At 50.6% G+C, this 24169-nt stretch overlaps 1 protein-coding gene across 3 annotated transcripts in view; it reads right to left on the bottom strand.

Moving 5' to 3' along the window:
• The window catches only part of FLT4 (fms related receptor tyrosine kinase 4), a 57972-nt gene that overhangs the window by 4883 nt on the left and 28920 nt on the right, over nt 1–24169 (bottom strand). For 2 of the 3 annotated variants that reach the window (XM_074552006.1, XM_074552005.1), the window contains exons 4-29: nt 21850–21962; nt 20798–20960; nt 20410–20549; nt 19540–19708; nt 18866–18983; nt 18150–18301; nt 17350–17512; nt 15461–15605; nt 12815–12923; nt 11393–11752; nt 10999–11145; nt 10215–10346; nt 9835–9941; nt 9396–9531; nt 8492–8596; nt 6987–7100; nt 6667–6755; nt 6293–6440; nt 5650–5744; nt 5198–5320; nt 4710–4821; nt 4233–4332; nt 3638–3743; nt 2581–2720; nt 1862–1982; nt 1029–1114 (exon numbers count right to left, since the gene is read on the bottom strand). In XM_074552006.1, coding sequence (XP_074408107.1) covers nt 1029–1114; nt 1862–1982; nt 2581–2720; nt 3638–3743; nt 4233–4332; nt 4710–4821; nt 5198–5320; nt 5650–5744; nt 6293–6440; nt 6667–6755; nt 6987–7100; nt 8492–8596; nt 9396–9531; nt 9835–9941; nt 10215–10346; nt 10999–11145; nt 11393–11752; nt 12815–12923; nt 15461–15605; nt 17350–17512; nt 18150–18301; nt 18866–18983; nt 19540–19708; nt 20410–20549; nt 20798–20960; nt 21850–21962 — 3493 coding nt within the window. The remainder of the gene's footprint in view (nt 1–1028; nt 1115–1861; nt 1983–2580; nt 2721–3637; nt 3744–4232; nt 4333–4709; nt 4822–5197; nt 5321–5649; nt 5745–6292; nt 6441–6666; nt 6756–6986; nt 7101–8491; nt 8597–9395; nt 9532–9834; nt 9942–10214; nt 10347–10998; nt 11146–11392; nt 11753–12814; nt 12924–15460; nt 15606–17349; nt 17513–18149; nt 18302–18865; nt 18984–19539; nt 19709–20409; nt 20550–20797; nt 20961–21849; nt 21963–24169) is intronic. The other variant, XM_074552007.1, reaches the window with a different exon arrangement.

Here is a 24169-nt window from a genome sequence, read left to right as displayed (position 1 = left end):
GAGAGACAAGAGACATGACATTAATTGCTTGTAGACCTGGCAGGAATAACAGAAATTGATACAAAGCAACTGCCAGGATGGGGGAAGGGAAACAAAGGAAGTTGACGAAGATGTGGACGAAAGTCTTATGTCCCATCTCAGTGCCTGCCAATACCAGGTGACTGTCAAGAAATCACAAGAGCAGGGGCAGGGACACACTCAAGAAGTTTAAGGGTAGTGTTTTCCAGGAGATGGGACACCAAGTGTAGGAAACAACAGGAACATGCCTTAGGGAAAAGAGGACAAGGACAAGAAGCAGGAGACGGTTTGATACAAGAGCAGACAGGCCACAGGGCTATGGCTAAGAGAAAAGACAATGACCAGTCCAATCTGATGTTGGGAGGCAGAGGAGGTGAGGAAGAGTCTTGGGACTGGCCTTGTCTACGTATGAGGTGACATGGCTTGCTCAACACACTGTCACAGAGACAAGGTCTCAGCCTGCTCTGGCAGAGATGAGCTGTACAGGTTCTCACCCAGTTTCAAAGCCTGGGTCAAGGACATAACCATTCATAACATCCTCAGCCCTGAGAGTGCCAGCTCAACCTGCCAGACTCCATGTCAGCATGTGGGAATTCCTAAGGCCTGCCCCATCCTTGCACCACCACGTCATGGCCCTGTACCCCATGGGCCAGGGCTGAGGGAGGAGGGTTTCTGCCCATCCCATCTGCCACTGCTTGAGCAAGCCCTGACACATTTCACCAGAAAATGTCAATAAGCATTATCAGTCTCATTAACACCATCACTCTGCTGTGCCTCTTTATCTTAACAGGCACATTCTCATTGATGGGCACAGTTTATATTTTTAAACCCTAGAAAACAGCAGGCTTGTCTGCTCTCCCTGTGTTTTGCCTCTCATTAAGGAGTGCATGGACTTATCTGGCTCAGGGCCCACAGCTGAAAGTTCCAAGCAATGCAGCCTATGGGGAGGTACCAGGAGCTGCCTCCTGGTCTCACTGCCTTTGGCAGCAGTGGCTAGGCTTAAGGAGTACCTGAATCCACCTTCTTTTCTGTGTCGGTTTTCTATCCTCTCAAATTCCTCAGATGCCAGAACCATCCCACTGTCTGTCTGATTGTCCTGGAAGGAAGCAACAGGAGTTATCAGCAACATCCCTGTCAACTGATCAGAGTGGGAAGGGAGGAGAAATCATTCGGGAGATGAGATCCTGTGTATGTGTGATGGGGAAGAAGGGGTAGGAGCACTTTACCAGCATGCTCCATAGTTTTGCTGTATCTGATTTTCTTAGGTACCTTCTTAAAAGCAGAACATAAAAAGGTAAGATTTGTGTGCATAGTTCAGTGCCATTTTTGGGGAATAAAAAAAGAGTGCTACCTGTCTGTAAGTTGTATTACCATTAAATCTGCGAGAGGCGATATTTTTCTCTGAGACTAAAGCTATGACTTCAGTTCTGCTGCTAGAGGAGATATCAGTACCAGTCCAGTCCAGAGAGACCTGGAGGGTCCCTACTGCTCACTGCCATATGGATCAAGATACAGGAGCTGCAGATAAACACTCTGGGTTTCCTAGTCCTGGCAGGATTTCAGTGTGCTTAATCAGGCTGTGTTCACAGATTTGAGAGGGTGAAGAGCAGGCTCTTCTCTGAGGTCCTTTATAGTCCCCCCATTTGCATATCTAACTTCCCTATTCCCCACTAAGAGAAACCCCTGTGTGCCAGATGAAGAAATGAACGTGCATAGGACTGGATGGACCCAACAGGAATGACACACAGATTGACATAAGATAGAAGTGATCTTCCCTCCACAGTCTTAACAGTAAAGGTGTCAGAAAAGACTGCCCCCCACTCAAATCCCCACACCTACTCACCGGGTGTGCCTTGTACATTGTGTGTGTCATGGGAAACTCTTCAAATGTTTTTATCCTGGATGGACACCTGATCTGATTTCCTCCCGTCAAACAACCAGGGAACGAGACACAGTTGTAGTATCTGCCAATAGAAGCACACAGGATTCAGTAAAGGCAAGAGTCAATGTCCTGAATGAACAGAACCTGAATTCAACCTCCTCACTGGGCAACCAAAGTATGCAGGGAGGAGGATGACCCAAATGGTGGATGTGGGGAGGGTAATGAGGTCACCTTAGACCTCTTAACCCCATACTACTTCTGCAGTGAAGACTAGACTGACTGAATCAGGCCCCAATAACCTCTCCACACGAGATAAGCAGAAAACGTCATATAGATCCCAGGCATCACATCATCATAGTTCATCAGAGAGGAGAGGCCTGGGACTAATTGTTTGGGTCAGTTAGGAACAGATAGGATGAAGCTCCTTACATGATACTCTGGCAGCATTGCTGGAGGAGAAGAAGGAATGTGATAGGCTTACAAACCAGCACTTCCTCATGAGCAAAATAAAGTAATTTTGCTTCTATAAGCAAGAAGCTATGGCCTAAATTATTGGATCACACCTTATCACCTGGGATTTTCCAAACATCTGGGTTCTCCCCATATCCCCCAGGCTCCCTTACAGGCCAGGCTGCTTGCTACCTGCTGGGCTCCCTCTGCCCTTTTTGCAGGGGATTCACCTTGCTGCTAGGCTGTGGCAGCGTATCCTCATGTCAAAGTCCTCTTCATCTGAGTTTTGCTGGGCAGAGGAAGGCACCTGGGAGAAACCATCATCTTCTGAGCTGTGCGAGTCGTTCAGCGGGATGTAATCTTTCCCTTCCTGGTAAGAAGAACAGCAAATGGCCTTACTAGAAGGGGAAGACTTTCCCACAAGAAAAGGGTCCACAGGCAGAAGCTGTAAGAGCTGCGAAGGAAAATTTCTGGTTTATAAATTTTATTTCTCTAGGACAAAATATCTGGCGGAAGATTTCTATGACCTTTGTGTTAAGTAGCTGTGAGTGATGCATGGAGGTGTGTGTGAGCAGGAGAACAACAGCCATAATAATCCCATAATTCTCCAGTTTACATGGACAGAGTACTGTGCTCCAGGGCAATGTCATTTGTGGCTTAGTCATGTCTGTGCTGGGAACCAGTGCTGAAAGATTAAAGTCAGGAACATCAGGATGAGACAAGCATTTAGCTATCATTTTCTGAAAGAGAACATTAAGAAAAAGTTAAAATCAGAGCAGCACGCTCATCACAGTTAAATGTCCTGGTGAGTTACCACATGGAAGTGATTAGTAATGCATTCAAAGAAATCTGTATTACTGACTGCTGTAATGTAACAGTTGTTTGCTTCACATGGCCCTGACATTTCCATCTGAGGACAGAGTTTCAGAAACTCTGGTCAAGTCCTGGTTTTTATTATGCAGGCGTGTGGGAGGGCCTTGACTCAGCTGAAGAATTTCAAATAATCATCTGGGGATTAGGATGGAAGTTACTAGAATGATGACTGAGAGGACTTCTACCCTGTAAGGAGCAGAGTTTTATGAGGATGCAGCTAAAACGCCGTTGCAGAAATGACTTCTCTAACAGCTCTGGGAAATAGACCTCTGACCCCAGAACCTCTGTGTTATTGTTGGACTACACAAATGTGTTGCATTGACCATGGAGTCAGCTGAGGGCACAGTGAGGGAGCTGGTGATAACAGAAGAAAGAGCTGTCTGGAGCAAATCAGGGGCACAGAGAGGTTTTCACCTGCTGGACATTTTCCTGAAGAAGGTTCCCCAGTATCTCCACAAGGTCGGAGAAAGTCGGTCTCTCCTTGGGATCACCATGCCAGCAGCTCAACATTATACGGTAGCTGCCAAGAAGAGATGCTGGTTTTGCACCACAGAAATCCCTTCCTGCCCCACTCCACAGCTCCCACCCACATGGTGCCCACTGGCACTACCTGTTCCTGCACTGTGAAGGAAAGCTTGACCCCCAGCACACTGGCCAGGTGGAATTACTGGCAGGATGTTGGTTTGTTATGCACTTATAACAGGGAACAAGGAGCTAATTCAGACCCCTCTGATGCCCTTCAGAGCAGGAAAGCACAGTGCACACTGACAGACCCATCCCAGCACAGGCATGCAAGGACACTAGAGAGCCCTGATCAGAACCCACCTGCCTTGCTCTCCAGGCAATGGCCTAGAGGGAAGGATGTGTTGGCTCATTCTCTACCCTGGCTAAAGGTCAGGCATCCCAGAGAGGGGCCTGTTCTCTCTGTGCTGGGATGTGATAGGTTTCTGCCCTCCCACAGAGGCCTCTGCTCTGACCAATGCTGGAATCCTTGAGGTTTCTGACTCACATTTCTGCTGTGGCATACTCTGGGGCTCTCATCCTGGTACCATCTTTGAGCCTCTGGCAGAACTCCTCATTGATCTGGACTCCAGGATATGGAGATGCCCCTAAAAGAGGTTCAAAGAAGGGTGGGAACATGAAATGTGCCATCAGAAACCAGTCCTTTTGAGACTGTCCTTTTGAGACTGCCCTTCATCCCAGAACACTGAGAGGTGTGGTCACTACTCATACACAGCCCAATCCTTGGTGCTGCCTGAGTCAGGCTTCTCTGCCTCAGTGAGCTGGAGGCCACCTCTGCATCCTTGTGTCCCCATCACTCTGTTCATGGGTGGACGTAGCTGCACATTTTTTTTGCCTACATTGTGTCGCTTCCCATCAGTCCTTAGATGCGCTTCAAAATGTCTGTCCTGCACAGACTCACCACAAACTGCTACGTGGGTAGAGGTGTCTCCCTGAGCAGCACAAGACCCTCATTTGGACTCACCTAGTGAGAAGATTTCCCAGAGGAGGACCCCAAAAGACCAGACATCACTCTGGGTAGTGTAGACCTTGTCAAAGATGCTTTCTGGAGCCATCCACTTCAGTGGGAGACGGGCCTGCAGGAGGGAGAGGCAAGGCACAAATGTTCAGGTGGGAACAAGTCGCAGGACAGCCCTTCTGGCAGCAAAGGGATGAAATGGATAAAAAAATTAGAGCAAATAGCCCTGCTTCTCTCTCCATGGAGGAATTGGTTGGTCAGAGAGAGGGACAGAGACACTGAAAAGAGGTTGAAAGAGTATAAGGAAGAGTAAGTTAATGACAGGCTGAGGGGTAGAAGGAAGGAGACAGAGATGTGCTGATGAAGGAGGACAGGACTTGTGTCATTGGTCCAATGGCTTCTGGTCCCAGCTATGCAAGTAATTCCACTCCTGCTTTTTCATCTCTTCATCAAGGGGGCCTAAACTGTAAAAGGTTTGAGAAAATGGCACTCACACTGCCTTTCCTGACATAGTCAGGGTCCTTGTAGATGTCTCTGGCCAGGCCGAAGTCACAGATCTTTACCACGTTGTTTTCTGACAGCAGGATATTGCGAGCTGCCAGGTCTCTGTGGATACACTGAGGGAACACAAAGAGGAAGGGGCAAAATAAGAAAGAGAGAAACCACAATCAGAAAGTGCCCAGCACCTCCCTTCCTCATACACCTGAGCCGTAATGGGAGAATGGTGGGAATGGAAAGAAGCTAAAGATAAAATTTCAAAAAGGGCTGGTTAAGAAGAGGTTGAAGTGCAACTTTGTGCACACACATCTCTCTCAGATTTCTTGAGGAGTGTGAGGCAGATCACTGAATCTCTGTGTGTCACCTAAAAGGTGGCTGTGGTAAGGTCTCTCTCATCAGGCATGCACAAGAGATCAGGTGAGCAAAGGAAAGACTGAACTGAACTCACCTTTCGGGACGCCAGGAATTCCATGCCACGTGCTACCTGGAAGCTGTAGCAGATGAGGTCTTCCATTGTCAAGGGACTTTGCCACAAGTCATCCACTGTTCAGAAGTAATAGAAAATGATTAGACTATTGGCAATCTGTTGTCCTCCTTGCCTCTCTCTGGGACGGCACGATACAGCCAGTTTCTCAGTGAAACACAGTTAGTCCTCAGTCCTAACTGGAGTAATCAGCTCCACTCTAAGATTTTCTGCTTATGGGGCAGAAAGCACAAAGCAGGAACCTGCTCAAGTGTGAGGAGAAAGAGTCCAGCTTCCAGCACATGTCAGTGAGACAGAGTTGTGGGGAACAGGACTGGAAGGGGCTTTGAAGGTCAGCTCAGTATTTCTGTCCTAGGGAGGACTCAACAACATCCCCCTCAGTTCTCATTTCTTCAGACTAAAATACCCAAAGGGATTTAATTCTCCCTTCTGGGTTTGACACCAGAAGACACAACAGATGACACAATAGCCCTGTTTGGGGAATTTCCATCCAACAGTGATCAGTTCCAAGGCTGGGGCCCCGCTCCCCACTGATATTCCCTGCCCATTCCCCAAGCTGGCCAAGTCTGGCATGGTTTTGGTGGTCCAGGTGGGGAGCTGGTGTTACCTTCCTGGATGGGCAGCACTGGGCGGCTCTTGTGCAGCAGGAAGCGGTGGAAGATGGCACTGTCACTGGTCCCCGAGCGGCTCCTCCTGTCTGCTCTCACTGCCTCCACGATGGACTGCACCTGAATACGCAGCCTGGGAGACTTCTCCTGGCAGGGGACAAACCAAAACCCTCAGCAGGCAATGCACACTGTAACCCCATGAGCTGCACAGTCTCTTCCTGCTCTTAAACTGTAATTCTGGCCTGGAAGCATCTACCATTGCAGAAAGACGGACAGAGACTTTCTTTGTCATCTTGTCAGATCATCTATTAGGCTGCATGCCTTCCTTCCCTAGACATGGGACAGGTCCTTAGGGGCAGAGGAAGCTACTCACCCTGTAAGGACTGAATCCTTCCCTCTTGGTCCGCAGGTAGTTGGAGAGGTTTCCATACTTGCAGAACTCAACAATAACCATCAGTGGACCTGGTGAGAAGAGATCAAAGGTTAAGGCTAGAAGTGAGGGCTTGAATTGGTCAGAATTTGCCATAACTTGTGTTATGTGCAGCCCTGCTGAGCTGTGACATCTCTAAATGCACACAAACACACCAATAACTCCCCCCAGGTCCCTGTGATTACACACGTGGACAGCAAACCACTCAAGGGACAAGCTCTGATTTTTGGGAGCAGCACAGCCTGCTGCCCTGGGATATTTACCATTGGGTTTGGTACAGGCACCCAGCAAATTCACCACGTTGAGGTGATTCCCGATGTGAATGAGGATCTTCAGCTCTGACATCAGTGCCTTGTGCTCGCTTGCAGTAGCTCCCTCTGGAAACACACAGACCATGTCATGACACCTCCTCAGACTTTTCACTCCCCCTCACCACCCTTCTCTAGCAGCATGTTAATGTGAGTCTTGCTGAGGAGGCTGTGACCTCAAAGCCTTGGAACATTTTGTTATTGCATGTTCCCACGTGAAATGTTGAGCCTTGTATGGAGATCCCAGGATCCCTGCTGTAACATGTGGGGTGCTCTCTGTAAATGCAGGGACCCAGAACAAAGAACAACACAATCTGTGCCCAACAAATTTTTCTTTATGATAGTTGTGCAGTGAAAAACATCACTTGAGACTTTCATTGGGATGCACCCGTTTGAATCTCTGCCCTTTTGGCCTCCAAACAGAGATAACGAGCCATGAAACAATTTGAAAGAAAATTAGGAACAAAAGATATCTGATTCTTTTTATCACAATTGAAGATAGGAGCTGTCTCAACTCAAATCCAGATATCTTTTGATGATTCCTCTTCAGTAGCAAACACAGTGTCATGCTCCTGCCATCTCTCTGTACTGCATCTTCTCTCAAGTGTCCAATTCACATCAGTTCTTGACCTCTGTTTTACACAGGGTGTGTTCTCTGGTTTTGTGTGCCTTTTTCATACTTCTTACCCTCCCCATGTGCATTTTGTCGTACTTGAGAGTTTGTAAATTTAGCCTGGAAGACAGAAGTATCCTCTTGAGCTGCAGCTGATGGGCCAGGTGAGAGCCTTGCCTCAAAAATTTGTAAAGCAGCCTTGCTCACCAGGCTCCCCACTGCTGTGCAGATGATCTGTACACTTACAACAGCAAATACTGCTCAGATGAACCATGATATGATTTCCATGTACAGGCTACTTCTGGCCAGAGACTGCCTCAGTATTTTGTTTGTGCCAGATTACAGAATAATGTTTTGGATGCCTATTTGAAAGCATGGCTATAAAAGTTTAAAATCTCCCTCTAGATAGACCAGGCTTTGGGTGCAAAGCCAATTTAGCCCTCAGAGCTGGATAAGAGCTGCAACCTACTTCCTTACCCAGCCCTGGATCTGGCCTATAAACACAAAATACAGGCACATTTGGAAAAAGGCAATTGGGAGCAACAGTTCTTTCAGTGGCATGCCAAAGAGGGACTCTGGATTCTTGTTAGTCCTTTGAGACAGATTTCATTCTTTGCCTCTGCAGACAGCTAAATTTCCTTGAAACCTGAGTTCCCTAAGTCCTTGCTGTCAGTTCTGCCATTTCAGCCCCTCAGTGCAGCTGAATGAAGCCAAAGAGGATCAACTGTGTTGAGGCCAAGAAGCCATTAATTAAACTACAGGCATTTACAGGGTGAATGTTCCATGGCAGGTGCCTCATTAATTGTGGTCTACACACATTGCCTGTTTTGCTTCACTGTTCACATACCTTTCAACATTTTGACTGCTACAGTCTCACAGCTGTTACTTTTATTGATCCCAAATGCAGATGCTTCCACCACCTTCCCAAAGGCACCATGACCCAGGACTTTACCTATGGACAAGGAGAATAAGTGTGAAGAAAGGCAGGTGCAGAAAAGACAGAATAGAATGATGGAAAACAAAAATCCCAACAGGAAATCATGGGAAGAAGAAAGAAAAAATATCATAAAGGAAAAGGAAGGAGTGGAACATGTGCCCTTTCAGGTGGCTGCTTGCTGTGTTGGTGAGAATAAGAGAAAGGACGATGGGAGGAACTGAGACAGAGCTGGCATGGACAAAGCAGAGGAAGGAAATGGCCATGCAGAAGTGAGGGGCTGTTTGTTGCCCTCGAGCAACAAGCTGTTGTGTGTGGGAAAGGTAAATGACCCCTTGCAGCACAGCAGCCAGGACTAATGTCACTGCTGTGTGCCTCAAAGGTAGCCTGCTGCCCTGTAAAGGGAAGAGGCTGCAGGTAGGTGTCCCAACATGAGGACAATAATGGATGCAATCCTGGTCCTGAACTTGGGGTACCTGATGTAAACTGGGCTGTTCTGTCCAGACTCCCACTTGGAAAATATGAGGATGTGTTTTAAACCATGCCCAAAGGTAATCTGTTTTCATTAATACCTGTGTGGATACACTAAGGTATATAAGGAAGTCTGGGATAACAGTTGGCTCAGACTGTCTACAGCCAGTCCTAAAGGGATTTCCCAGGCACAGCTGGGCTATAGGGACAGCCTGGGGAACAGGATGGGAAGCCTGAGGCAGAGAGAAGGCATGAAATGCACAGAGGTGTGTTAAGAAGGGTGAGTTTGTAGGGCTGGTGGGAAGCCCTGGCTGCAGCGTGCAGGGGGAGGGAAGGTCTGGCTCACCCAGGCGCAGGCGGTCTCGAGGGAACTCCCACTTGCTGGAATCATAGGGCAGGTACTCGCACTGCTCCTCCAAGGGCACCTCGCCAGGGTCCATGATGATGGACAGGTAGCCTGTCTTGATGTCTGCGTGGGCTGGCTGCAGGAACCAGCCAACACCAAGGGTGAGGAAGTGCCCTCCTTGCCCTGGGTGCTGACTCCCAGATGGGATTTGGATTCTTTGTCTGCCTTGACCTCCTACCCTCTCAAGCAAAGGCCATTCCCCATCACCTCCTTTACCTCAGCCCTTACTCACCCTGTCCTTGGCAGTGAGAGCACTGGAAGCATCACTCAATCACCTCCTTTTAGCAGGTGCTCTCATGCAGCCCCACATTACAGCACTGGTGTTGCCCCAAACCCTGATATGCCACCCTCCCTGCCTGGGGCAGCGACAGTCACGTACCCTTTTGATGTTGCAGAAGATGAGAATAAGTAAGATCCAGAAGAAAACAGCAATAACTCCAGTGCCAATCAGGATGACAATCTCTACATTGGTCCTGTCATCAGAGCCTATGGGATGGAAAGGCAATCACAGCTTCAGAGATTCCCATTCTATGCTCAGCCATTCCTTATGGCCTGCATCAGGATGTGGGGTGACTGGAGACATGTTTGCCTGAGCTAAACATGCTCTGGACTACAGATCCTCCTGTGAGAGCATCATGCCACCAGCGAGGGCAGGGGGCTTTCACTGCCTCCCACTGTCACAGGGAAGAGGCATGGGAGCATGGCCATAACTCCTGTTCCACCCCTTCACATCCCCAGGGGTACTGTGGCTGCTGGTACCTTCCACGGACACGCTGGCTGAGGAGTTCACACAGCCCTTAGCATTGCAGACGCTGCACAGGTAGAGCCCAGCATCCTCCTCCCTCACCCTCTGGATGCTCAGCCTCTGGTTGAAGTCTGCCAGGTCGATCCCTGTAAGGCACAGAGGGTTGTCATGGTCACTGACAGGGAGGGAAGATTAGTGCACTGGACTCAGGCTCAAGTCCATGAGCATTTTTTGGCTGATTCATTTTAGATGGCAGAATGACATCACACCAGCTGGTAGAGACTCTTCTCTTGGTGGCCCCAGAAAAACCCTGGAGGGCCTCTCCCCAGGCAGTGTATGGGGGTTACAAATCCCCCACTGAACATGCTGAATATAGGCACAGTGCCCAGGCAGTCCAGTTGGTGTATCAAGTTCTGCTTCACCCTCAGAACCTGTTCCTTTCCCTCTGCAATGTGCCTGGATCCTTCATATGTCCCTTCCATGAGATCTGGGTCAGTCCCTGCACAATCAGAGACACCAGGCACTGGGCTGAGAGTAAGAACATGAATGATTTCTCTCTCCCTGCTCTCCAGCTGAATGTGCACAAGCACAGACAGTGTTGAGCTGGGCCCTAGGGCATAGACTTGGCCAGTGAGACTGCATCAAATTAGGACAGAATGTGATTAAAACCAGGCTCTGGCTGATTCAGAGTACGGGTGCCTTTATCTGGGGACAGCAAGTCCCAGAACCCAGCAGTGTTCAGCTCTCCAGCTGCTGTACAAACTGCCCTGACTGTGATCCACCCCCAGCCCACTGTACCTGACACTTCTTGCACCAGTTTCTCGTCTTTGTACCAGCTGATTTCAGGAACGTGGTTGCCGTCCACTTTACAGCGCATCTCAATGGAGTCGCTGACGTTCACCCAAATGTCTGTCAGGTTCTGCTTGAGGCGGGGGATCTCCAGGGCTGGAGGAGCAGCACAAAGAGGAGGAGGGGAAAACGGGAAACTGATTGATCAAGAGAATATCTGTGTTCCTGGGGGCCTTTGGGTCTCTGACCCCTGCTGAAGGGTGTCTTGAGAACCCATGTGCCCTGCCTTTGCCACCTTGAGTTTAGCTTGCTTGTGTGGCTTCCCCTGGGAATGGCCTGGGAAGCTGATGGCAGCAAGAGCACCAGCTCTCCTGTCACTCCCGCCAGCCCTGTGGACCCTCACCCTGCACAGAGATGTATTTCTTGTGGCAGTGTTTCTCCCGGGTCTTCCTGTTCTGCACCTCACACACATAATCTCCCTCCTCATCCAGGGAGATGTTGGGGATGGTGAGCAGCAAGGTTGCATCGTTGGAGTCGGGCTGGAAGCGCAGCTCCCCCTGCATCTTGGTGGCATAGTGGTGGACGTTCTTACAGTCCAGCACCAGGGGGTTGCCCTCTTCATCGTGGAGCTTGGAGAGGTTCAGCCGATACCACTGCAGGTTCTCATAGGTGTAGTTGTCTGCATTGCAGCTCAGCTGTAGGTCCTGCCCCTCTATGGGCTCTTCCGAGGGCTGGGACTCAATCTCGAACCCATCTGGAATGGCTTTCAGGAAGGAAATGAACATGTGAATGAGTTTTCATGGCTGAGCTGCCAGACACAATGAAATTGTCTCCTTGGGCTCAGCTCTCAGAGATCCGCCTGTCCTCAGGGTAAAGGAAACCACTGTAGCCCAGAACTGTGACGTGCAAACTGCTGACAATCACAGCTCACGCCCAGTGAGTGCCAGGGGATATGCTCAAGTCCCAGAGTGAAATTAAAATTCACAAATGAAACAAGCCAGGGAGGTCTGAATTAGGCTGTTACTGCTCCCAGCTCAGCTGCAGCATTCTGGTTTGCACACATGCCCACCTTCACATGTGCAGGCAGTGACACAGCAGCCTGCACAGCAACACAGAGAACATTACTGAAGTGGTGACTGAAGGTGTTCATCTTGCTTCGCAACAGCTGGTGGCCCTGACAGCACAGGTACTATCACAAGGGCCATTCCTTCTGGGCTGGGAATTTTATTATGGAATTCTCACTCTGTAGGATAAGGTCTTGCAGTGCCCTTGCTGGGCTCCCTTTCTCAGCAGACAGGGACAGGCTTCCGCCAGGACTGGGTACCACTGGCAGAAGGCTCATGCAGCCCCCTATGGGCCATGACTCCAGCACCGCGGGGCTCTGGTTCCTACAAACTCAGCTTCCTCCATCACCAGAATCCCGTGGGATCACTGCTGGGGGCTGAGGCAGCGGGACCTGGCCTGGGATAGGTCGAGCGGTGCCACTAGAGGATGCTCTTGGACCAGACACATCCCCAGCCCAGGGAGCCCCTTGGGCCTGAGCCAGTGGGATGTCCCCAGCCCAGGACCTGCCAGGGCTGCTTCAGGACCCAGGCACAGGCAGTGCTGGCTCATTCCCAGGTCTGCCTGCCAAACTCTGCCTGTGCTATCTGCTGCCAGGGCTTCAGGCTTTTGCCACCCAGCAGAGCTCTGGGTTAGCCCTACTTTCCTGCTGGATTGTTGAAGACCCTAACTGTGAATGGCAGGACCTGACAGCTCTAGGGACCTGCCTATTTCAAGCAGAGAGCTGGGCTGGTGCAGATGGGGAGCCTTTTACAGTACTCACTGGTCACGTAAAAGTAGATCAGCCGCTCGTCTCGTCCCACTTTATTAGAGGCAATACACTTGTACATGGCTGAGACGTTGGCCTCCTGGATGGCCAGTTTGCTGACTGTCTGATGGGGGAACAGAACATAAGGAAGAGTTAGGAAGAGAACAGGGAAGAGAAGTAGAATCACTGCTGCTCTCTGGCAGGTAGCAAAGCCCCCAATAGCTGTTGTTGCATAACCCTAGGAAAGGGTTATGCAAAACAAGACCCTTATCCTACAGCCCTTTGTGCATTTCAAGCTTTATCTGTTGGCTCTACCAATAATAACATTATTTTATTCCCAATCTCTGCATCTTTTCACAGAGCCCAGTCAGCATAGATGCCTCTCCATAGGAGTAAATTTCTTATTAAGCCCCTGGGGTCACAATGGGGCCAGTGCTCAGCAAGGGGGACAGTAACAGGATACAGAGCTGAGGGGATGGTTAAGCTCCTGCCAAGCTTTATTTATAACAGTGGGAATAAAGGGAAAGGACACCAGGGCTTTGATTCCCTCTGCAGTTAAGTGACTACTTAGTGTCCCACAGCGTTCAGTGGAATTTACAGGTACTTACAGACTTGCAAGCACTCCTTTTATTCATAAGGAGAAATCAAACCTGTGAAAATATCCCAGCTCTCATCCCTTCAGAAAGAGCTGTCATCTTTCATTGAATTCCAAGTGTACATAGACACGGTCCTAAAAGCTTCCTCCTCTCTCCCTCCAGCAAGACATGACTAAGATTGGGCAAACAGCCAGGCTGCCATCCTGGGAGCATGGACCCAGGGGACGCTGCCTCCAAATTAGCCAAGAAAAGCAGCTGGGGAATAAAGCTGCTCTCCTCCTCCTCCTGGCTCACACTGCACATATGTGAGCTACCAAAAGTGTTGCAAGCACTCCCCTTAGAGGAGACTTGCAGTTTGAGGCTCCAGTTTAAATGACAAGTTAAAAACTCCCTTTAATGAGATGGTGTTTAAAATGCAAAATTAACATGCTCCTACAGGGAAATTTCTTTGCCTTTACATCCCATAATCCCATAGACTGGGAAGCATTTCCGTTCTGAGGGGCAATGTATTGAGGTTGTGTTAACCAGAAGGAACAGCCATTCATTCAGTGCATACTCAACACAGCAGAAGTGACTTTATTACTGGTACTTTTGTCCATTGCCTTTTCCGTTTCTTGGGGTTATTCATACAACAAGAGTGACCCTGTTGCTGGCACTTTTGTGTGCTGCCTTTCCTGTTTCTTGGGGATTTTCCTTCTAATCTGCAGTGTTATGTTTGACTTGGGGTTTCTTGATCTGACATCATCCTGCTGCTTGCAGCGCATGACTGTGCACTGCGTATCCTGTGGCTCATTCTGGCCTTTACAGATGGAATAAAAACCAGGAGGATGGTGAGAGAAGACAGGCAGAAAGGACAAGGAGAGAGAGGGAAAGCAGATTTTAGGATGGAGCATCCCACTGTGAATGGAACAGCTCTTTTCTCCCAAAGCTCTTGCACATCTGTGGGGATGCACAACCTAAGGACAGTTACAACCAAAAAGATGGAATGAGAAGGACACAGCTGAGGAATAGAAGGAAGAAAATGGGGAAAACAGGGGAAGATCAGAAAGGACCAATAAAAGTGTCACATCCATAGTGGGGGCTTCTTACCCAAGAGCTCCCCCCACCCCTGCTTCCGTCCCTGGGGAACATCAATCCCTCAACCTCCCTTCAGCTGCTCTGGGAGGAGAATCATCTGCCCCTGCCACCCTTTTGGCAGAGTGATGAACTCCCGGCCAGGCCAGGGGACGGGAAGTGCCTTTAGAGGTGTGTAGGAAAACAGGAAGTGACTTTCGGAAGCAGGGGCCCATTTGTTTGTTCTGCATCCCTCTGTGAGCGGCTGGTGCCCGACACCAGTGGGGACAGGAACCTCGTCATGGCACAGACCTCACACTCCTGGCTACCCGGGAGACTGACAGAAGCAGGCAGCAAGCAGGTCACACACTGCAGTGAGGGAGACATGTTCCTTCCAGAGAGGAAATGCTCTGATGGAGAAGTGGCTTTGTGGAGCACACATTGCTCCCGCTCACAAAGCTGCAGCAGATGGATGCCAGCCTCTCCAAACCACCCTCATGCCACCAGGATGGGCACAGCTGGATGAAATGCCCCACCAGACACAGGCACCTACCCAAGGCCAGAGATTTCCTGGGCAGTCTGTGATTCTTGATTTCTTGCCCAGGATGCTCTGCAGGGCTTGGTTTTTACAGAAAAGCTCATGCAAAATACTCAGAAAAGGCCATGAGACCCCCACAGCACCTGTTTCAGTTTTCCCTAGCTGGATGCCCTGTGTTCAGTGGCAATCCATGAAATCCCTCCTGTGCAGCCAGCCCCAGTGGGGGCCTCTCTGGACACAGGGTAATTTTTCAAAGATGACAGCTCTCCCTCGCCCCGGGGCTGCCTGGTACTGTGGAGCCCCAGGGCTGGGAACTGCCACTGATGGTTTACTTTAGAAGCAGAGGTGTGAAGCCCTCCCCAAATCTGTCTGTGCCAGGCCCCTTTCCAGGCCACTTTTCCTGGCTGATTGCAAAGGAGTCCCGTGCCAGTCTCCAGCTCCCTGTCCCAGGATGGGTTTGGGATGCAGCCTCACCTTGTTCCGCCCCTCCACGAACTCCACCCAGGTGTCAATGCTCTCGATGGGGTTCACGGCGTCCTGCTGTGACACATCTTTCCAGTCCTTGCACTCGGGCATCCGGTCCCTCTGGTGGCGCCTTGCTGCCCGGTGCCTGCTGTTGCTAATCCAGCAGCCACGGATGAGCAGGGGAAAGAGGAGAGAGACAGAGAGAAAGTTAACTGGGAAAAAGACAGCAAAAGCATCTTTGTGTGCAAGAACTGATGGCCCCGTCCTATAACTCTGCAAAATTTCAGGGTCTTTCAGTCATACAATTCTGATGTGCTTTATAAGGGTGCCTTGCAACCACCAGTAAGGCAGAAACTTGTAGGTGTGAAAACTGAGGTAGGGAGCAGATACAGGTGTCAGGAGCAGTGTCTTCACCTGCAGGCCTGGGGCTTCATCTTTCCTTGCTAAGGGTGGAGAAAGGCAGGGGTGAAATTGATTCATGTGTGCCATGAACAACTCTTGATGTCATTTTGCTCAGCACCAAGGCCTTAAAGCCCTGCTGGGACTGAGAGTCAAGGCTGTCACTGGCTGGTGCTGGCCTGGAGAGCAGGTGGGGTAACACCCAAGGGCACAGCACCCAGGGGTGCTCCTGTGCCCCCAATTTAACAAAAGCCAGGAGAGAGACCTCCCCAGACAGAGGTGCTGCTGGTGTCTCATAGGGGAATGATGGCACCTCTTCAGGCTGAGACAGATGGGTGGGGAGATGTGGCCAAATCTGTCAGGGACCTGGGGTGCTGCAGCCTGCAGGGTGCTTTTGAAACATGGGTTGGGGTGGAAGGTGGGAGGATGTGCCCAAAAGTGTGTGTTGGGATAGAAGGGAGAGGCTTTGAGTGACAGGGAAGCAGAGGGGAGCTGAGGTCCCAGGAGCTGTAGCAAAGGTGTGTGCTGGCAGTGTGGGACAGAGCACTTGGTGGGGCAAACACGCTGGTGAGCTGTGTAAACAACAGGAAGCTAGAAAGAAGCCTCCTGCATCCTCTGGAGTTGTGCTAGGCAGAAATATGGTGGCCTTGGGAGACAGTGCTCATAATTCATGGGCCCCTCTGCTTCCTGAGAGGGCCACAGTGCACTTGCATGCAATGGAAACTCTGGTGTCCCTGGCTTGGCAAAAGCCTGCACAGAGCTGCAGGACCTGGCTTCCTCCAGGCACCCTGATGTCCTCCACCCTGACTGCTCTGGCTATGACTCCCCAGCATCCTTTTCCTTCTTCCAGTGAGACTGTCATTAAAAATGCCCCTGCAGCCCTGCCTGATGCTGCCTCAGCTTCCCAGGGCACAGGCTGTGGGCATGCACCCTTCCTGCCTGCCTATTGCCCTGCTGGCAAATCATCCCAGCAGCTGGCAGAGATCTGGCACTGCCCCAGGGTTCAGCAATTCTTCCCCACAAGCAGCAGCTGCCTATGAGCACTTTTGCTTCCCAGGAGAAGAGAAAGGACAAAAAAACCACAGGGACCTCAGGGCAGGATTGGTGTGAACCCCAGCTGCTGTCCTGAGGTCTTACCAAGGGGCTGTGACAATTCCTCCTGCAATCTGCCTCAGTTTCCCCATTAGCACAGTGATCAGTGGTTTCATTGTAGGTGCTGTGAGGTGTGGCTGGGCCATGGACATCCACTGACAGATGCAGGTGACTGAGGATGCAGAGGATGCTGTGCAAACTGTGGGTGTCTGGGACCAGCCAGCCTGGGCAAAACTTCCACATGGACAACAAGTGTTGGAGACACTCTGCCTTCCCACAAGGTGCCATGTTGTGGGTGGGAGAGCAAAAGTGAGACATGGTTGGGGGCACAGCCATGGTCACAAGAAGCCCATAGCACCACGAGGGTGGCCTGACAAGACACAAGTGTTGGAGGAAATGGCACTTACAGGCTGCGCCGGGAGAACATCCGACAGGGCATCCATGGCCTCCACTGCCACTGGATCACCTCTGGTGCTGGGATGCCATAGACAGTGCAGGTGAGAGCCTGGGGGCTCCTCTTGGAGTAGATGCTTGGGGAAGAGGCCTCCTTCTCATGGATACGTGGAGGAACTGCAAGGATCAGAGTGACATTGTGAGCAGCTGCAGGCTCAGGCACTGCATCCCCAGGCCTGGCACAGCCCTCCCCAGGCCCGTTTATGGACAGCCTGGGCACTACAGCTCTGGCTCTCAGGGCAGCTCAGGCCTGCCAGGCACAGCAGATTCAAGGGACGTAGTTTCTCCCTTCTCTGGTGAGTGGAACTGTCTGGATGCTGCAGGGCTCAAAACACAGGGCCACAGAGCCTGCTGGAGACACATCTCCAGGCAGCAGTGCCCTTCTAGCACTTTTTTAGCTGGCATCTGTTTCCTGCATGACTGGGACCAGCTGTGGGAAAACTCCATAGGGACTTCCCACCCACAGGAACTACTCCAATCAAGACTTTATCTGTGTGGCAGCTGCCCTGCTCTCAAGTCCACATCAGTCAGGGTCACCCTCAGCAGCATCTCCAGCTGCAGTTGGGAAGTGGTCCCTGAGCAATGACATATCCTGCCCAAAGTGAGGGAGCCAGGAACAAAATTGTGCCATGGGGGAGGAAGAGGTGGTGTAGGTACCAACTGCTTTAAGACAGCAATGGGACTTGGTCTTGGAGCAGCCCAAAGGTTGGGACCACGGGCTCAGCACTCTCCCCCAGCTCCAGCCCCCCCTTACCATTGACAATTAACTGGAGGCTGATGTGCTTCTCCAGCCCTGCCAGCCTGTTCCTCAGAACCAGCGTGTAAGTCCCAGCATGCTGCTCCGACACATCCTTGATCTGCATTGAAGATTGAGATTGCTTGGGAATTAGCTTTCCATCCTTGTACCTGCAGGGAGGCAGAGAGAAAATGCAGCCATGGGGAGGAAGTGTCCCACTGGCAGCTGGGCAAAGGGTTTGCTGGTCCCCACAAGAGTGCAGCCAAGGTGCCCCTTGCTAGCACTGAGGACCTCTCTGGAGAGACCCCTGGGCCTTCCCTGGACCAGGTGATGGGTCTGCACATTGTGTGCTATGGATGTGTGTGGGGTTGGGGGTGTTGTAGCTCTGCCTGAGCAGTGAGTGGGTGCAAAGCTCCCATCTCCAGTCAGCTCTGATGGAAGTGCAGCATGATGAGGTGCACAACCCATCCCACTACCTTGTTCCTCTGGGCAGGATTGCCACAGCAGAGGGACAAGAGGGACAGCTCCTGTGGGAACTGTGCAGAGCTGCCAAGCCAGGCTGTGCAGCTGAGAGCCAGGACATGGGAGAAATGGCCCCCATGGGTGGAAAAAAGTGACATTTGTGACAATCTTGGTGACAGAGGGACCTAGCAAGGAAGCCAGGCTAGGCTTCCCCAATTGACAGAGGAAAGGAGGAAAGGAGATGGTGGCTCAAGCTAAGAAAGGTGAGTTACCACTGGAAGTCTGGTGTGGGATAAGCCACAACTTTCACTGGCAGCTTCACAGCTTCATCTCCTGCAGTGGCTTCTATCACTGGGCCCTTCCTCCACTCCACAGTGATGAAGGGCTTTTCTGCAAGGAAAAAAGGGACCATGGAGGAGAACTCAAAGAGACAGGGTGTCACAAAGCTCTGCTGCTCTCCACAGGGCCCAGCAGAAACGACCAAGGACATGGGGGTGTTATGACAATGCAGCTGAGATCCTGGCAGCTCCTGTCTCCTTCATGGGAACCATTGGGAATGCAGGAAGGCTGGGCTGCCCTGAGAATTTCTGCTGCCAAGAAACGACCACCCAAAGCAGCTGGTGTCCCTCAGGCCAGCCATGCCACAGGGGCACTGCATTTGCCATAGGGCTGCAAGATGAGTGTGTCCTGCCATTCCACTGCATTTGGGCCAGTTTGGTGTTGGCATCTCTCTCCCTCCCTTTTGGGACTTTGCTGAATGTGACTCTGCTCCCAGAGTGGTGCTGGGACACAGGAGGCTGAGGGGCTGGAGGAGGGCTGGGTTTCACTAAAGCAGAGTGGAGGGAGGTTCAGGAGCCACTCTGCCCAAGCAGTGAGGGGTTGAGGGGTTGGCTCTGCTGCAGCTGGGCTCTGGCTGTGGCTCTGCAGGGCACTGGCAGTGCCATACCGTGCACAATGACATCAGTGCTCTCCTCCAGCATCCTGGCATCACCGGTGGCAGTGCAGGTGTACTTTCCCAGGTCCTGTTGGCTGACATTGTGAAGGGTCAGGCTGCTGAAGAGCTCTGTGTGTGTCTGCAGGGTCCGGCGCCCAGAGTCGATCACTGCTCGCTGCGTCTGTGGGAGGTGACAGAGAGAAGGGGATGAAAGACAGCAGTGGGATGAGGCTGTGAGGATGGGCCCTTCACAGCTGTGGTTCCTGATGCTCAGTACTTGCCTCTACCTGGGCAGGTTTCTGCACAACTCACTGCCATCCTCAGGGGTGGAAGGGCACATGTTCTGCGTACTGACTGCCTGAGGCTGGGCTCAGATCTCTAGCATGGTTTGCTCTTGTAGCCCAGGAACCAGGCTGGGAGCTCCATGAATTGAGTGGTGTTCTCAAGGGACTCCCCTGTCACACCATGCAAAAAAGCCAGAGGATACAAGAGGGGGAAAACACAGTGGGGAAGGGACCACTTTGCAGGCTCTTGGTAACAAGGGCTCTATGATTAGAATAGTTCATTTTAAACCTATCAAATTTGCTCTGGATTTGCACTAGTGAAAGTGAAGCCAGTGTTTTCTCAAGAACGCCAGAGCAGTAACACCTTGGCAGGAAGGGAGCTTTCTGTGAGGAAAAGGGGTCTTCATTCTGTCTGCCTTCTGCTGCAGGAGAAAAAAAAAATGGGAGAACACTCTGACAAGAGGTCCAGGGCATAGCATGGTTAGGAGTATGAAGCAGAGCCCTGCCAATGATGTGAAGAAGAACAATGAAGGGTCAGGAGGGGGTGACTCAGAGGGCCACAGTTCAGTGCATGGGGAGCTGCTTGGCTTGCTGGTACCTGTTTGCCAGGGTAAGTCCAGTGGAATTGGACGCCAGAGTCGAACTCAGCCCACACTGTGCAGTTCAAGACCAGCTTCTCTCCCACTAGCAGCTCCATGGCTTTCTTGGGATACAGCTGCATGTCATACAGCTCACTCCCTGATGCAGAAGAGGGAATGAAAAGAGATTTCTGATCTAGTTAACTCTTTGACTCAGACTGTGCATTTACAGGAGGTTTGGGAATGACCTCCTGCTGCATGGTGTATCTCTGTCCAATACACAGTAGAAGAGATATAAGCACCACGCAGAGTCTGTGTAGCTAGAGAGGACCATAACAATCTCATGAGCCACACTGGTGGACTTCAGAGCCACCCAAACTGCTCCCCTGAACCTTCCCAAATATTCACCTGCTATATGGATGATGAAGAAATTGGATTTGAAGACCTTCTTGTCGATTACAGTCTCACAGTGGACATACAATAAGTCCCTGATCAAGTGTGTGGGTACCTGCATTCCCTTCTTGTTGTCCCAGAAAGTGCTTTTCCCGTCAGGGTGGATGAAGAAATTTTGCTGGAAAAATCAACATTTTGCCAACTGAAATCAGAGGGTAACAATATTTCCACTCCTCCCCTCCCAGGCTTTATGCTGGCTAACACATCTCTTTTGTGGGAAGAAATGATGCAGCCCCATGCTGTGCTGGCCTCCTGTCCTCGCCCCACCAAGGGTTTGCCATCTAGGAATCGTGGCCTCCCCTCTACCCCAAGGAGCTGCATCCTGCACCATGAGCCTCCCCGTCTGCAGAATGGGCCAGAGACTTCCAGGAATGGAAATTTCTAGAGATAGCTAAGGAAACTGATGCTGATGTCCCAAACATCAGCCCCACTGGGATGAGTGCTGACCTTGGGTAGTGTCCTTCCCGGGCAAGGGAAAGGCCCCTGGCCCCCAGAGTGTCCCTGGAGGCCTTTGTACAATAGTAACACTCATCCTGGAAGGATGTATTTGCATTGTAAAAAAAAAAAAAAAAAAAAAGAAAAAAAAGAGGTGGGGGGAAAGCAAAAGCAAAAGCAAACTGATAAGAGAGCTGTTTTTAGTCATGAGCCCCAGGGCTGCAGCCTCCTTCCTTGTGGGGATGCTGACCACCTAGAGGGGTGTAGATCACAGAGATGAGGCAAACAGGGGATGCTGTGGGGAAACGGGTTTAAAACAAAGTTTTGTTTTGCTTCATAGAGCTCCAGGGAAGAGAAGCAAGGTTGGCAGGAAACCCGTGGGATCTGCCCAAGGGAACTGGACAACCAGCAAATAAAACAAGGAAGCCAGTGGCTTGTACTTTCCATGGAAAATGTATCCCATGCATTTTCCTTTCCTGGCAGTGCCTGTCATGCTTCCACTCAGGCAATTACAAATGCAGAACAAATGCAATACATCTCAGTGCAGAGCCTCCCAGGAGCTGAGCTCTCACCGAGGTCAGTGTGACGTTAAGGTCTGGGATGGACACGAGACATGGTACCCAGGTGTTCTCCTTGTTGCTGATGAGGAGAGTCTCTGGCTTGTTGATAAATGGCTGTTCAAAATCTGTAGAAAAGATACAAAGAGAACAACTACTAAAAAAGAAGAAAAAAACAGGGAAAAGGCAACCACCAATAGAAAAGGAGGCTTTCTGAATTTCCTTAACACAGCACAAGCTTTTCAGAGGGAGTGGTGTTGAGCTGTTCTGCCACGTGTGACGGTCAGAGGAGACACCTGGAGATGGGAATGCAAAGCCAGCCGGCTCCTCCGCACCAAACACGGCACCAGCGCAGCGACACTTGTGTGACATTTGGGCAGCGCGGGAAATGACCTCCCCTTTCCTGCAGCCCTCACGGTCTGTGCCCGAGCCTGACCCTTTGAGAGAGCAGTGTGTGGTGTGCTGGGCTCGGCGCCTGCCCAGCTGGTGGCTGTGTCCCCGCGCAGGGCTGGCAGCGCGACCTTGCCGGGCGAGGAAGTGATCCGCGGCGCTCTGGAATGCAGATGTCATCCTGCAGAATCCCGGCCGGCAGATAAACACACGAGCTGAGCTTTCCAGGGCTGCCACCCCACTGCCCCCCAACTGCTGCAAGCACAAATATTGACAGGAAGAGCAAAACCACCCAGAAATAACCATTATGAAATGACTTGGCAAGGCTGGGGATGTTACACCAAACTCTGTGCAGAGCAGTGACCCAGGCTGAGTAAATGGGATGAAGACAAAATTGGAAGACACAGGGAATTGTGAGACTGCTTGGTGGCCTCAGTGACAGATGATTTATTCTTTACTATCAGTCCCTGCCTGCCCTTTTCCACAGGAATCCTGCTCTCACAGGATGCTCTGAATAGAGACTGGTTCCTGGTGTCTCAATGCTGGTGTTGCCAGCATCTCTCCTCTGCAAATGCCCAGCACATGGTCATGATTGGCTTTATTAATGGAAATTTCCCTGTGGGAGAAGGGGGCTTTATAAGGGGGTGATGGATCCGCATCTGGGAGACACTGAGCTGCCTCAGAGTCCTTACTAGGGGAGATTTTACAGCTTTTGGTACACTGAAATCAGACCAAATTATCCCAATGGCCTACATTTAGTTTTATTCACCTGTGTTTCAGCCAAACCATTGATTTCAATGGAGTGTAGCATGAAGACAACTGTTTGTCCAATATGAGATTCTTTCCCTCTGATACCCAACCCCTAAAGAGACCAATCTAAAGGGACAAATCAAAGCTGAATTTGGAAATGATCCTCATTTGGGGATTCTGTTGTTCACATCACATTGTGCTCAACCCAATCCAACCCAGTGTTCCCACTGTTAAGTGCATAAACCTTTCATTTTTGATCTGTAAAGCTGCTGCTTCAGTGATAGTCATGCTGCAAAGGCCTCTCCTCTATGTGGAGCACTTTTTCTACAGAGTAGGTGAAACAACCCACACTTAAGAAACTGTATTGGTCACCTCTTAAGAAAACATGGATTGCCCAGAGAGTTCTTCTTTATCTTCTGGGGTTTTTTTGCTGCCACAAGATTGCTGACTTCTGAAACCACAGATTTGTTTCCCAGTGTGAAGAAGTTCCTCATTCCTCTCCCAAACCCTGGGCATGTGAGAAGGAGGAGCTGCAGAGCTGTCAGAGGTGAGAGACTTTGAGGTCCCCTTCAAGTTCAGATGGCAGTCAAGAACTGATTTACTGGGCTGGTCCAGCTGCCAGTGAGCTTGTGATTCATGCACTAACTCCCCTCTCTGACAACATCACAAATTTCCTTAAGACTGCCTTAATGAGTCGGATGGGAATAATTTAGCATCTTCTTTATTAATACAGGCTAAGCTTTATGAGATGTGGGCTGTGCATAGCCTGTCCTACCCTGATGAGGCATTCTGTGTCTACAGAGCTATCTGTAGTTGTAATAAAATACACACCTAACCAGACGCATGGGAGGGAGACACATGCATGGAGAGTTCATTTGACCACTGAATTGCAGGTAAAATACAGAAGAACCCATTTTTCCAGCAAGCACAGGTATTCTGTTTCTGGAAATTTCACCAAGCCCTTAACATGAGAAATGAGCTTGATGGATAAACCTGTGGTCTGATCATCCTGTCTCCAAACATCCCCAACACTTACATCAGCCCTTCCAAGCTCTCCAGGGACAGTCTCACATTGCAGCCCAGTTCAGCAGGAACAGGCTTTATCTGAATGTTCTGCAGTGGCTGTGCTTACCATATGCCTGAATTCTCCTGACATGTCCCTTCTCTTGCCTGAAAGCCTGTCTGGAAGGGCAGA

This window comes from Zonotrichia albicollis, chromosome 15 (genome assembly GCF_047830755.1).
Source record: "Zonotrichia albicollis isolate bZonAlb1 chromosome 15, bZonAlb1.hap1, whole genome shotgun sequence".
NCBI lineage: Eukaryota > Metazoa > Chordata > Aves > Passeriformes > Passerellidae > Zonotrichia > Zonotrichia albicollis.
This window is presented reverse-complemented; position numbering and strand designations above follow the sequence as displayed.